At 44.8% G+C, this 14,822-nt stretch overlaps 1 protein-coding gene across 2 annotated transcripts in view; it reads left to right on the top strand.

The window, feature by feature from the left end:
• Positions 1-14,822, top strand: part of LOC147689172 (intraflagellar transport protein 70A) — a 232,294-nt gene that overhangs the window by 135,207 nt on the left and 82,265 nt on the right. For both annotated transcript variants that reach the window (XM_086942064.1, XM_086942065.1), the window contains 3 exons: positions 7,974-8,039; positions 11,342-11,395; positions 11,603-11,668. In XM_086942064.1, the coding sequence (XP_086798190.1) occupies positions 7,974-8,039; positions 11,342-11,395; positions 11,603-11,668 (186 nt within the window). The remainder of the gene's footprint in view (positions 1-7,973; positions 8,040-11,341; positions 11,396-11,602; positions 11,669-14,822) is intronic.

The raw sequence follows: 14,822 nt of genomic DNA, 5'->3' as shown, positions 1-14,822 counted from the left end.
GAACAAGGAGGGAATGAGGTAATATAAATTTTATGGTCATGTTGTGTTCCCTAGCGAGTACCCCACCGACTCCATGTACGAGTTAAAAGTGCATGTAACTTCCCTCCTGTACCAGCTATGAAGACGCAAATACATTTGCGTCCAACGTTAACTTGTCCTCTTTCAGACCCACCATGAATGGGTTTGATGGTCCGTTCCTAAGTATGCTATGCCAACGTCTTTTTGAAGTGTACTCCTACGTTTTTCAGCCTGGCTGAAAGTAGGCCCTGAATCTCTGCCACCGAGCCTCTTCTCTGGCTTCTGACTGCGAGGGCCTCTGCCCAAGCAGCCCCCGTACCCGTGAACTCTGACTTACTTCTAGCGCGGCCCTCCGTGCTCAGCTCAGCCTGCTGCCTGCCAAGATTGACTATAAACCTTCGAGTTATCTGTTTTCCTCCCCGAAGATACATTCCAGCCTGCTAGCTTCAGTAAACATCCTTCCTCAGCTACAGGGCTAAAGGGCCGACCTGTCTTTATGCAAGTAATTCATAGCTTCTGTTGCCATGCTTCCATGGAAGGCCCCATGCCCCCACGCTTCTCATACAGACACTCAGGCGCTTATACACGCACTCACAGCAAGTATAGAATAGCTTCTGCTCTAGAGACCTTTCTGCCCAGATAGCTTAGTTCCTAAACATCAGATATCAGATACGATAGAAACACAAGTTGATCTGACATGCCAGACTTCTGTCTCTTTCCGTCAGTGTAAATGTCAAGTCCCCTGCACCCCGTCTATCACACGTCATGCAGCTGCGCGCGCATCCAAGCTTCCGATTTCTGCTGACATTGCAACATTCTGTTAGCACCACCCCTTGGTGCCACCCACTTGCGTCACCTATCAGTGACGTTTCTAGCACACACCCTAGTTCACGCCTAGTTTACGCCTCTTGATGATGTACTAGCACCACGTGTATGCTGTTATCTTGTCTTCTCTCAGCTGTTACGCCTCTTACATTGAACATTATGATGTAAATACAGTATATAAGCTATGTATTGTCAATAAACGACGGCGCGCTCATCTATCCCTTCTGACACCCTGTGTGGTGGTCAGAACATGATATCCTGATTCCTTTATGAGGAATAAAACCCTTAGAAACTCTTACACCACGGACTCTGTTTTCCTTCATTTCGATTGAGTTATTATTGATTAAGTACTTACCTGCATAGAAATTAAGAGAGTAAATTAATTATTTACATCAGAAGCACAAGACGTTACTGTGCCTAAAAGAGAAAAGACTCCTCAAGAACTTTACCGTATGAAGCTTCGATCTAGCAAGTCAGACAGTTTAATTGTTTAAGTCCTCCCCTAGGTGAATCGGTTAAATAGTTTCTGACATGTATCCCCTAGATCGAGATAGAGAGAGAGAGAGAGAAGAAAAGAAAAGTACATACTGTAAATCACTGCGTAGTCACTGTATAGTGACGTTGTTAATAATGTTTTTTCTAAGTATTCTAATTATTATTGCCAGCATTCTGCTACCTATATACTGGCCTATTTTCAGGCGTGAACAATCTGCTTACAATGTCTCTGCTGAACACACTTTTAGTGAACTTCCTGCACATGAACTCTCTTACAGACTTGCGCTGCGCAACAATACATTCATTAGTATGTTACACCATTCCCATCAGACAAATAATGCTACAGACTGTTGGATATGCGGTCGACTCCCTCCCTACCAGAATTACAAGGGAGCTCTGCCTCTCTTTCCGTACCCATTCACTCACAATGGCTCCTGTGGAGCATGGTTTAAAATAATTAATTCCTTAGATCCTGATATTGCTGTTTTCGATGGGGGCTGGGTTTGGGGAAACTTGAACTTAGTCCTGCTCAACGTCTGTTATCCTGATAAAGAGGGACTTCCCACTCGAATAGGAACTGATCTAGAAAACGAAGTATATGGATTAGGTAATTACACAATTAGCCTTATGATCCTTACTGTTGAATCTGAAACTGCTCCAGTTTTGCCCCATATGTTAGTATTACCAGTCACAGGTGAATTATGTGTTAGCAAGAAAGGTTCAGTACACGTAGGTCATAGTAAATGCACTACTGTGGTCGAGTTCAGTGACCATGGTAAATCGTCCTTTAAAGCTACCAGTCATTCCTACTTTGTTTGTGGTCATACCGCATACATACGTTTGCCTCCAGATTGGGATGGTACCTGTTACATTGCATTCCTTCTGCCACCTGTTTTTCTAGCTCCCCCTGATTACCATAGAAACACGAATCTAGCACCGAATAGACCCAAAAGAGATATTCCCCTTGTCGACTACACAGAAACGGCATGGGAACAGTACACTGATTTCAATAAAGGATTCTTTTTCTTCCTAGGACCTGTCCAAAACAGTAAATTAATACGCAGATTAACGAGAACACTTGAAGCAGTAGTGAACGAAACTGCCTCCGCTCTAGGTAACTTAACAGAGGAGCAGTCTGCTATACGGACTGTTGTCCTTCAAAATCGTCTTGTGATTGACGTCATCTTGGCAGATAGAGGTGGAGCCTGTAAGGTCATCGGGTCAAGTTGCTGTGTTTTCATTCCACAAAACGCACCATCTGTCTATCAAGCTATCACCCGTTTACATAAAATTGCAAATCAGATACATCAGAATCCAGGCACCTGGACTTGGTCCGGTTGGTTCTGGACTACGTTAACAGCTTGGGGATGGAAGATCTTATCTTTCCTAGGCATTGGCCTTGTTATAGTATTCAGTTGTTGCCTGTGCCTGCAGTGTGGGCCAGCGATATGTGGACTGTGTGCCACATCCTGCATTGAGCATTCCAGTTGCCTCTCAAACAGTCAAAGAAAGAAAGACGAACATATAATGTTACAAGAACAAACCGATCGATTTATGAGGATCGATATATCATGAAGGGTCCGTAGGGAACAAGGAGGGAATGAGGTAATATAAATTTTATGGTCATGTTGTGTTCCCTAGCGAGTACCCCACCGACTCCATGTACGAGTTAAAAGTGCATGTAACTTCCCTCCTGTACCAGCTATGAAGACGCAAATACATTTGCGTCCAACGTTAACTTGTCCTCTTTCAGACCCACCATGAATGGGTTCGATGGTCCGTTCCTAAGTATGCTATGCCAACGTCTTTTTGAAGTGTATTCCTACGTTTTCAGCCTGGCTGGAAGTAGGCCCTGAATCTCTGCCACCAAGCCTCTTTTTCTGGCTTCTGACTGCGAGGGCCCCTTGCCCAAGCAGCCCCCGTACCCGTGAACTCTGACTTACTTCTAGCGCGGCCCTCCGTGCTCAGCTCAGCCTGCTGCCTGCCAAGATTGACTATAACCTTCGAGTTATCTGTTTTCCTCCCCGAAGATACATTCCAGCCTGCTAGTTTCAGTAAACATCCTTCCTCAGCTACAGGGCTAAAGGGCCGACCTGTCTTTATGCAAGTAATTCATAGCCTCTGTTGCCATGCTTCCATGGAAGGCCCCATGCCCCCACGCTTCTCATACAGACACTCAGGCGCTTATACACGCACTCACAGCAAGTATAGAATAGCTTCTGCTCTAGAGACCTTTCCGCCCAGATAGCTTAGTTCCTAAACATCAGATATCAGATATGATAGAAGCACAAGTTGATCTGACATGCCAGACTTCTGTCTCTTTCCGTCAGTGTAAATGTCAAGTCCCCTGCACCCCGTCTATCACACGTCATGCAGCTGCGCGCGCATCCAAGCTTCCGATTTCTGCTGACATTGCAACATTCTGTTAGCACCACCCCTTGGTGCCACCCACCTGCGTCACCTATCAGTGACGTTTCTAGCACACACGCCTAGTTTTACGCCTAGTTTACGCCTCTTGATGATGTACTAGCACCACGTGTATACTGTTATCTTGTCTTCTCTCAGCTGTTACGCCTCTTACATTGAACATTATGATGTAAATCAAGTATATAAGCTATGTATTGTCAATAAACGACAGCGCGCTCATCTATCCCTTCTGACACCCTGTGTGGTGGTCAGAACATGATATCCTGATTCCTTTATGAGGAATAAAACCCTTAGAAACTCTTACACCACGGACTCTGTTTTCCTTCATTCTGACTGAGTTATCATTAATTAAGTACTTACCTGCATAGAAATTAAGAGAGTAAATTAATTATTTACGTCAGAGCGTTAGGGGAAAAACAAGAAAACAATCAGAAAAACTACGCGAAGGTCATACCAATAAAGGCAGCATATATAAAGGGGAGAATAAACAATGAACATTATGAAAAACAGGAGCAACATGAAGAAAGGGAATAAAAACACAATACATGAGTAACTATGATAAAACTAATAAACCTGTGCATAAACCCATGCATATAGCACGAGACTGCAAGAAAGAAAAGACAACATTAGTCACAAAAGTCAAGGAGGGAATGCAGAAGAGGGACCAGAAGTATCCATGGTAGCTGCTTGATATGAATTCAGGAAGCTCTGGAGTCGTACAGGATCCTCGTAGGTCGTCGTCTTGTTGTTATACGTGACCCTAAAGAGAAAAGGATGGAAAAGTCCATAACGAGCACCAATGGATCGAAGTTCAGATCTCATGTCCAGAAAGGCTTTGCGGCAGTTGGCCATGGCTCTAGCATAATCCTGCACGAAAAACAAGGAGGATCCAGACCATGTAAGACGAGGAGAGGCTCTAGCTGCTGAAAGGACCTTTAGAAGGTCAGTATATTGTAGGAAGTACACGATGATGCCTATGGGCTTCACTGAGGGAGAAGTAGACGAAGGAACTCGACCAAGCCTGTGAGCCCTTTGTATGTTGAGCACAGTGTCCTCCGGAAGATGTAGAAGTTTAGGGAGAAAGGACTTGAAGAAAGCAATAGGGTCACTCCCCTCGCAACCTTCCACAAGGCCGTAGATTTGCCGGTTATTGCGTCAATTTCTGTTCTCAAGGTCCTCAACCTGCTTTTGAAGAGAGGAGATCTGGGAATGCATATGCGCAGTCTTAGCAGAGGATTCCTGAAGAGAAGAAACACTGTGTTCCACCAACGCGACCCGTGCTTCCATTTGAGTCCAGTTGTCAGTTAGAACCTGTAATTTAGCATTAGTCTCTTCCATAAAAGGGCGGAGCGCCCTTATCTCTTCCAACAACAAGTCAATAGATGCAGAAGGAGCAGGAGCAGAAGCAGGAGCAGATGGTGAGGGGGGTGGGGGTCTTTTTTCAGTCGCTTAGCTGTAGTCTTCCCGTTAGGCTGAGGAAGAGATTCCATGGCCGGCTTCGACATAAGAACAGGAGGTCTTGAGAAGCTTCCAACTGGGCCAATGCTTAGAAAACCGTTGAATTTTTTATAAAAGTGCGCTTTGAGGTTTTGCTGGCGCAAGTCGTTGTAAGTTTGCCCATCAGGTTAGCAATCTTCACCAGAAGCACAAGCAGGCGGTGAGCAATAGAAGAGAAAAAGACCCCTTATCTTCCAGAATAAATAGTCAGCATTGGAAGAAAAATTAAATAACACAGCAATGAAGAGCTAAAATCACGACTCATATGCAAAGCAAAAAATAGCAAGATCAAGAACCAGAAGCAAGGGCTGCTGAGGCTGAGAAAGGAAAGAGCCGCCCGCAACAGGGTATAAGCTTCTGACCAGTAAGAACTGGAAACCACATATGGCATACTGTGCTGTGAATAAGCATAAAGAGTTAGCTGCCAATGAAGAGAATTGCTAAAAAAAACTATTCAGCAGAGTTGTAAATCAGCTGTAATGCGTAGAAGAAGCAAAATAGGCAATTAGGTGAAACTGCGCAGGCATATTAGGATTGAAGGAGCCAGAAGGTGTTGAAGTGAAAAAATGGCCGCTTGTGTGGAAAGGAAAAAAATAATGCCATTGGAAACAAAAGTGGGAGGTTATTTGAAGCAAGAAAAGTCATTTAGTAGATAAATGATGACCCACCATGAGGGAAGAAGAAGGCTTCAGGCGTTACAAGGGATTTGTTAGAAGCGCCGATGTTGCATCTGTGAGGATCGTCATGCAAAGGGACTGCACAAAATGGCAGCCGCGGCCGTCATAGAGCCGCGTACTGGAGAGCGTCGATGGAAAAAGGTGTTAAATGACTAGAAAGGCTCCCACAGAAGGTCGCATCCTGCTCTGGACACCTTCCGATGTCGGAATCCTCCGCTCGTGGAGAAGAAAACCAACGCGGTCTGCTGGTGCACCCCAGCCGCGACGGAGCACTCACGCCGGCACCGCCATCTCCTACGGGCGCTAAGCCACTTCCCCAGAACTGTCTGTCTAATCTATGGCTTTCGTGCAAAATTGATCTGGAAAATTGTGCTGCTAAATGCATAATTTGCCTCAATTTCTTCCTCATTTTCTCAGCGTTTCCGATCCCTGTGCCCAAATTTAAGTATCTCGGGCCTGCTCAATGCTTGGTACAATTTGGCTACTACATTTATGCCCTGCCTGTTTAATTCACCAGCTGCCGCCGTCGCTTGTTCAAAATATCACATGCCTACCAAGTTTAGTCCAAATTGCCGTTATACAGGTGGATGGTACTTCGATTGTGCTATAAGCAGGTGATAAAATGTTGACTAATCAATTTCTTTGTGGCTATCTGGTTGGAAAGATCACCACATCAGGAAGCTACACTTTTTTAATAATGCAGTTCCCTAAACCACAAATGTAAATGCCCTGCCTATATTTCCCAGTGCCACTGTGCCCAGTGTGCTTGTTATTGGTAATATCTCTACTCAAATTTAGCAGCTGGCAAAGTGTCATCATCCTTTTAAGTTCAAAACAGTTGGATTAGATTTACTAATGTCTGAAGACAAGAAAAGCAGGTTTCTGCCATCACAAGTCTACCATGCTAATGTGACCCGAATGTGGCTGCGGTTTTTGTAAAGCCCAAACTGTTCCGAATTGGAGTAGAAAGAGGGTACGTCAGTATTTATTGTTCATGGTTGACTTTTTGCTTGTCTGTTGTAGACAGCATTAAAATGGACCAACAAAGTGATGAATGTAGACAGATGTGCGATTGGTATCCCCCTCCCCCACCTTGAGCAATGCTGGTTCGCTCCGCAGCTGTTCTTGTTTACCTGTAGCAGCTTTGAACAGCCTTCGTAACCTGTGAGTGTAATACAAGTGCAACCCCTGCAAGCATTGATTGCTGCACTTTTCAGGTTCCTGTGCCTGCTCCAGTTTTGCATTGTATTGCTATATGTATAGAGCTTTCTTGCCCCTTGCGAGGCCCAAAGCACTTTGTGGGTGGGACTGTTAGTGGCTACTCAGTTTGCAGTGCTTCTTCCAGGGCGGGGGCATAAAGCACTCCTCTTTCCATAGTGCTTTTGGTCACATTTAGGAGTGCATGGTTGAAGGGGTGATTGATGGCTGTAGTTTTCTTTATATGTCGTGCTGGGTGAGGTGTGCGATGTTTGAGATGTGTTAGTGTATGTAGGCGGGGAGCTTTATGCAGAATGTTATCACAGGAGGGTCGTGGAAGGAGTGTGAAAAAGAGGTTGACATCTAGATCAGGGTTCTCCAAAGTCAGTCCTGGAGGGCCGGATCCATGCCAAATCTTTAAGATAACTGTGTTTATCTAAGTGGGAATATGCTAAAAATCTGGCATGGATCTGGCCCTCAAGAACCGACTTTAGGGAACCCTGATCTAGATTATGCCGAACAGCGGGCCTTCTGAGTTTAGTCCATTTGGTGTTACAGGAAACAGCTAAGTCTTTCTAGGCCTCTAAACTCAAGGTGGTTGCTGATGATCCGACTGCACCAGTACACAGTAAAGCCACTTGCGTATGCTGGTGCCAGGCATTGGCAGATATATACGAGGGGGCGGCTAGCTGTGCTTCAAGGCGCACCAAAGCTTGTCCCATTCAATAACAGGACTTGTTGGCCAGGGTGTGGCTGTCTGCTCCTTTGGATTATTTATGCACATCTGAAGCCTACTGCAGGAATAAACATATAATACTCCTATTTTTCTCTCTCCAGTACTTTGACCTTGCTGCAGACGTTTTGGCAGAAAACGCCCATCTGACATACAAATTTCTGAGCACAGTAAGCATCTTTGAATCCTAATGTTGTTCATTTGTTTACCTCTTTTCCTGTCTTACTTTCTAATATACTTTATATAGACTATGTTTAATTATCTCTGTAACTATTGCGCCCTAGCGTCATGTTTACTTATTTCAGGATTTAAATCTAATACTGACAGTGTGTCAATCAATCAATCAATGATGACCCTTTTACAGCGCGCTACTCACCCGGAAGGGTCTCAAGGCGCTTGGGGAAGGGGTCCGCTACTGCTCGAACAGCCAGGTCTTCAGTTGCTTCCTGAAGGAGAGGTGGTCCTGGGTCAGCCGGAGGTGGATGGGGAGGGAGTTCCATGTCTTGGCCGCCAGGTAGGAGGTGGAGCCTCCGGTGGTGGCTCTTCAGATGCGTGGTACGGCGGCGAGGGCGAGGCTAGCAGACCGTAGCTGGCGGGTGGGTGTGTGGAAGGTCAGGCGGTTGATGAGGTACTTGGGGCCCAGGTTGTGGAGAGACTTGTGTGCGTGGGTGAGGAGCCTGAACGTGATCCCCTTGCCGACGGGGAGCCAGTGCAGGTCCCTCAGGTGGCCGGAGATGTGGTTGCGTCGGGGGATGTCCAGGATGAGTCAGGCGGAGGCGTTCTGGATGCATTGGAGTCTTTTCTGTAGCTTGGCTGTGGTTCCGGCGTAGAGGGTGTTTCCGTAGTCCAATCGGCTGGTGACGAGGGCCTAGGTGACTGTCTTCCTGGTTTCGGTCGGGATCCATCGGAAGATCTTGCGGAGCATGCGGAGGGTGTGAAAGCATGAAGAGGAGACGGCGTTGACTTGTCTGGTCATCGAGAGGGAGGAGTCCAGGATGAATCCCAGGTTGCGTGCGTGGTCTGTAGGCTTGGGGGCGGTGCCCAGGGCTGGGGGCCACCAGGAGTGGTCCCAGGCAGAGGGTGATGGTCCCAGGATGAGGACTTCCGTCTTGTCTGAGTTCAGTTTCAGGCGGCTGTTCTTCATCCACTCGGCGACGTCTTTCATCCCTTCGTGGAGGCTGGTTCTTGCGGTTTCGGGGTCTCTGGTGAGGGAGAGGATCAGCTGGGTGTTGTCGGCGTAGGAGATGATATTGAGGTTGTTTTGGCGTGCGATGGTGGCGAGAGGTCTCATGTAGACGTTGAAGAGGGTGGGGCTGAGTGATGATCCTTGCGGGACGCCGCGGATGACTTCAGTGGCCTCGGATCGAAACGGGGGGAGGCGGACTCTCTGTGTTCTTCCGGCGAGGAACGAGATGATCCACTTCAGTGCCTTCCCTTGGATGCCGGTGTTGCTGAGGCGTTGGACTAGGGTGCGTTGGCAGACAGTGTCGAACGCTGCGGAGAGGTCCAGGAGGATGAGTGCCGCTGTTTCCCTGTTGTCGAGCAGGGCTCGGATGTCGTCGGTGGCTGCGATGAGGGCGGTCTCGGTGCTGTGGTTGGCTCTGAAACCGGACTGCGAGGGGTGGAGGGATCCATTCGTCTCGAGGAAGGCGGCAAGTTGTCTATTGGCGATCTTCTCTATGACTTTGGCAGGAAAAGGGAGGAGCGAGATGGGGCGGAAGTTTTTGAGGTCGGTGGGGTCCGCTGTTGGTTTCTTCAGTAGGGCGCTGAGCTCGGCGTGCTTCCAGCTCTCCGGGAAGGTGGCGGTGTCGAAGGAGGTGTTGATGACGTCTCGGAGTTGGGTGCGATGGTGGAGTCGGCCTTGTTGAAGACGTGGTGGGGGCAGGGGTCAGTCGGGGATCGGGAGTGGATGGTGTTCATTACGCGGGCTGTGTCTTCGGTGGTCACCGTGGTCCAGGTGCGGAGGGTGGCGGTGGGGTGCGTTGGTTCGACGGTTGGGTGCGTGGATGGTGCGCCGAAGCTGTTGTGGATGTCGGCAATCTTGCGGTGGAAGAATGAGGCGAGGGAGTCGCAGGGATCTTGTGAAGGGGTGATGTCGATGTTGCCGGTGCTGGGGTTGGAGAACTCCTTGACGATGCTGAAGAGTTCCTTGCTGTCGTGGGTGTTGTTGTCCAGTCGATCCTTTATTGATTTCTTCTTGGTGGTGCGGATGAGCTGGTGGTGCTTGCGAATCGCGAGTTTGAGGGCGGTCATGTTGTCAGTGGTCCAGTCGAGGAGCCAGGCTTTCTCGAGGGTGCGGCAGGTCTTCTTGGAGTCCTTGAGTTCGTCGGTGAACCAGGGGGCATTCTTGCTTCTGGGTTTGCTGGGAGTGTTCTTCAGTGGTGCGAGGTGTCTTTTGTACGTGAAAAAAGCAATTCGCCAACCACCAAATAAGTATTCTATAAAACAGAAGTAACAAATGTCTCACATCTATAGGAGAATTAATCGCTTTCATGCAGTTCTTTCCGATAAATGTACAGTGAAATAGTTCGTTTTCGAATTCACCTTTGCTTGTGGGACATCAAAATCTTTTTGGAAGTGCTGTGGCGTTTTAAGCTGGTTCATGCTCGCGAGATTGATTGTTTTTTGTGTTTTTAATTCCTGTTGGTAATTTAGATAGACTGTAAAACCATGTCTTTTATTTATGTATGTAGGGCCATACTCACACTCTTTATCCCCCCTCTGATTTGCGCAGGAGCGGAAAACTTACATTTGCGAAAAGTGTTTTGGGTGTACAGATTTATATAAATCACAGAGGTCCATTTAGGTGTGCCCTGGGGGCAGACCTGGGACTGTTACAAGTGCAGATGTGGCTAGATTTGTATCTGGTCCATGTTACATTCCAGTGCTGTAGGCTGTCTCGCCAGTCGCCACAGCACTGCCATAGATGAATGCACAGAGGGCAGGAATGCCCCTACCTATATTAAAGATCTCTGTACTTCAATCCTTATGAAAGGCTTGAGTAATACAGTGCAGAATTGTTTTCTGTTAATTCTCTGCATGGTCTCTTAAAGGCTTGTGCAGGAAAATATTTTCCCATGAGCCTGTTCGGTGAAGGGGGGGGAATCTGCTGACATGGCTTTCAACCTTCCACTTGCATGGTTTATAGAAGTCAACCCCGACTAGAGCAGTGTTGCAACAGCATCAATAGGAGTATTTGAAAATGAGTGACCCATTGAATTTGTGGAATGAAAGGTGGATTTGACAATATTCCCACAAATTATATGGAGCGTTGCGTGACATAGCAACGCAAACGTCACTTATCAACAATATCTTAATCAAACAAGGAAATACTTTAATTCTTAATTTAGACATCTACAAGGCATGTTTCTGATCATTTGAATTTAGTGTGTTGATTGACATTATAAGTGCAACAAACTTGAGATCTCCGTTTGGAACAGACAGACATATTTTTCTTCTTCATCATTTTCAGTACATGTACGAATTCCTGGATGCCATGATAACTTGCCAGACTGCGCCTGAGGAGGTAAGCATGTTTTGAAGTAGGTCCTTTCATGAATATAAGGTACATATACATTGCAAAGCATTTATTTCCATGTACATGTTAGTGACAAGTATTTTTCTTTGCCATTTTCTTGTTTGGTTTTTAAGCTTGTATTGAAGCATTTCAGTGTTTTCTCTATTTCTGAAGGTCTGATCTGTATATTTATTGCAATATTGTATTTCCTTTTAGGCCTTCATCAAATTTGATGAACTAGCTGGAATGCTAACAGAGCAGTTGCGAAAACTGACAAAACAGGTACACATCTGAGAAATGTATATGTGTCTGTTTTGTCAAACATTTATATTAACTCATTGTTTTCTATCAATTTTATCAGTTGTCTCATACCCCAGTCAATAGTGATGGTGGTAAGTTCAATGCAAGTTTAAATATTTTAATTCCTTCTCTTGACTTCCATGAAACAGGTAAATAGTCTACATTCTATGGGCCTAATTCTCAGAGCTGGTTATACGTGTCATTTCAGCTTGCATGCACAAATAGCTTTTTTGTGAATCCACTTCTGCCTTCTGCCAAACATTGTTTATTACTCATAAAAAATTTACTCACACATGAATTTGTGTGTGGATAAATCTTCTACAAAAGGCCAGGAATGGGCATTCCAGAGTGTGATTCCATGAAGGTTTGAGCACAACCACAAATGTAAGTGCATTCATGGACATTTCTACAGCCCATTCCCACCCTTGAAACTGTATTGAATGTAATCCTGTTGTGGGAAGGAATAAATACATTTCCCTGGTGGGAATTTTCAGTAGAAACCCGAAAAAGAGGAGGAGTTCCTCCATGTGGAAAACATATATTCCATAAGTATAAAATAAATTAGTTGGAGGGATATTTTTCATGTGTAATTCAGGGCTCTGCTTAATTCCACATTTGGAACTGCCCTTATAGTATTGTTGGTTGTATAGGCGTTTTCATAGGAACATGCAGCTGTCACAATGTCTCTGGCGTAGTTCAGGAAAGTTTGAGAAGTCCTGGTATTAACAAATCTGCAACCAAATACATAACCCTGAATGTATAGACTACCACATTTATTTTTTAATGGGATTCAGTCTGTTTAATGTCATCCATCTTAATTATTAAATAATTTTAATGTTCATTGTTTTTGATGATATAATTCAAAACTAAATTAAGTGAGGAAAAAAGTTTTGTGGTTTCTTCCTATCACACCAATGTTGTTTGTTCATTCTGATGGTGAGTAAGCACACAATAAACCAATTATGTTGGCTAGTTCTATGCTTACCACATGAACTAACCAGTTTGACTGGTTTGTGGTTGTTTACCAAACTAAATTTAGCCAACCTGTTGAATCTGTTCTGTTTCATGGGTGTGCCAATTTTGTGGGTGATTCTATGCCAACAAACTACTAGAATCATCAGCTTTAGTTTTGATTTCAGGTATTTTCATATGTGTTCTAAAAACGCTTGTCTGAGTTTAAACATTAAGGCCCAGATTCCAAGTTTGGTAAAACTCGTTTGGTACTTACCACACCCGGTATGCACTAATTCCCTGAGATGAGGTATTTATTGTGAGCAGTAAATGCATCTGGTTACGAGTTTCCCTTGGGGAAATGAGGATTTACAAGTGGAAAGAGTTGCTTACCGCTTTTTGCACATTTTCCCCCTGTTCATTTTGCGAAATTTGTTTTGGAAAAATTGTGGATGAGCAGTGTTTATTTCAAAATTCTGCATTCAGATTCATGTGCAAATTCCTATTTTTTTAGGGATCAGAATTAACCATCCCACTTGGCCTGAGATTTACTTTATTTTTATGAATTCATTTAAGTTGGTCTGATCGAATCATGTAATAACCTGGAATTATATAGAACTATTTTTGGCTTACATCCTGCTCCTGTAAAATATTTATTTAAAAAGTAAATAAACCAAGAACAGAGACAAAAAATCTTGGAAAAATAGAAGTCTGCCTCTGGTCCTCGTTTGATGATGCCTCTTGACTCTTGTCTTTTCCCAGGGTTTTGCAGTTTTTGGAATAAAATGTGAGCAAAGTAGCCCATCTGTGAAGAAAGCATCTCATACTTAATGTTTAACACATTCAAAGTTGAAGCTGATATAAAGTGATGGATGCCAGTGGTCTAAAAACATAACAATAAAACACACTTTGTAAAAAGGCGTGTTGCTCAAATGAGGTAGAAATTATGACTGCAAGATATGGGTCTGCCTATTGACTCTTTAAAAAAAAACTGTTAGAAGTGCATATAAATATTAGAGCATGTATGACTAAATGGAATCACGTGATGCTACTTGCCAATTTGTGTGTGTGTCTTTGTATGACATAAATTAAATCTTAGACAATGGTGTGGCTGAGCCTACACGTGGAGTCACGGCTTCCTACATTTTTTAGTGTGATACAGCCTATTATATATTTTTTTACTTTATTTTGGTGTGGAGTAGTTAAGAGATAAGTGGTGTATATTTTCTACAGAGGGTATTGAAGTTATTGTTACTGGATTACTTTGTTTGATTTTAAACATAATCCAAAAATGATTGTTAGAAGCACATCTTAAAGCGAGAAAACTGTATCACCATTCATACTCCTTAATTTCTTTAAAGTTTGTGAGGAAAATTAGGAAAACAGTTGATGTATATGGATTTATTTTAAATGCTAGCAAGCCCCTTCATGGCCCCATAAGAGCTTTAATACAACCTTATTTTTTTAGATCCTACAAAATGCTCTTTCTGGTGACCTGTTAGATCTATTCTATGTGATCATTATCATTTTTCTAATAGGACCTGACAAGTGGGCTGTGTCATTGCACAGCCTCTTCTGTGTCCAGAACATTGGATTGATACACGTGGTCCAGTATCCCAATCAGAGGCTGAAGTCCTGGTAGAGGTCAATGGGGAAGTCCAAACAACCCTACAGAACGTGGACTCTGAAAATACATGTACAAATTGTATGGTTCTCTTAAGTGACACATTATGGCTGAGTGTCTCTAAATTTCCAGTAATGGAATACTCATTTTGGAGGTGCATTCTACTAACAAAGGGGCCTATTAGGATGGCGGACCCGAGGTGGAAGGACCGTCCGCAGGGGCAGCGGCGGTCCCTCCGGTGCAATTAGGATGTGACCACCACCCTGGCGGTCACCTCCTGTATCTTTAACCTTGCGGCGGATGCTGCTTGAAGCAGCATCCGCCGCAAGGTTAAAAATGCATGTTTTACATTTACATACACAAAGTGGCTGGCACCGCGCGGTGCATGCCGCTTTGTGCATGTTAATGCTGGGGGTACCATAGGTACCCCCCATGTGCACCCCCGACACCCTGGGGGCCCGCAACGGGCCCCCAAACACCAAAGACCACATGCTTTTCCACGGCGGAAATTTAGAGAAATACTCTGCCCTTCTGCAGATTTTGAATGGAGTGTTGTTAGAC

Source organism: Lissotriton vulgaris, chromosome 10 (genome assembly GCF_964263255.1).
Source record: "Lissotriton vulgaris chromosome 10, aLisVul1.2, whole genome shotgun sequence".
In the NCBI taxonomy this organism is placed as follows: domain Eukaryota; kingdom Metazoa; phylum Chordata; class Amphibia; order Caudata; family Salamandridae; genus Lissotriton; species Lissotriton vulgaris.
This window is presented reverse-complemented; position numbering and strand designations above follow the sequence as displayed.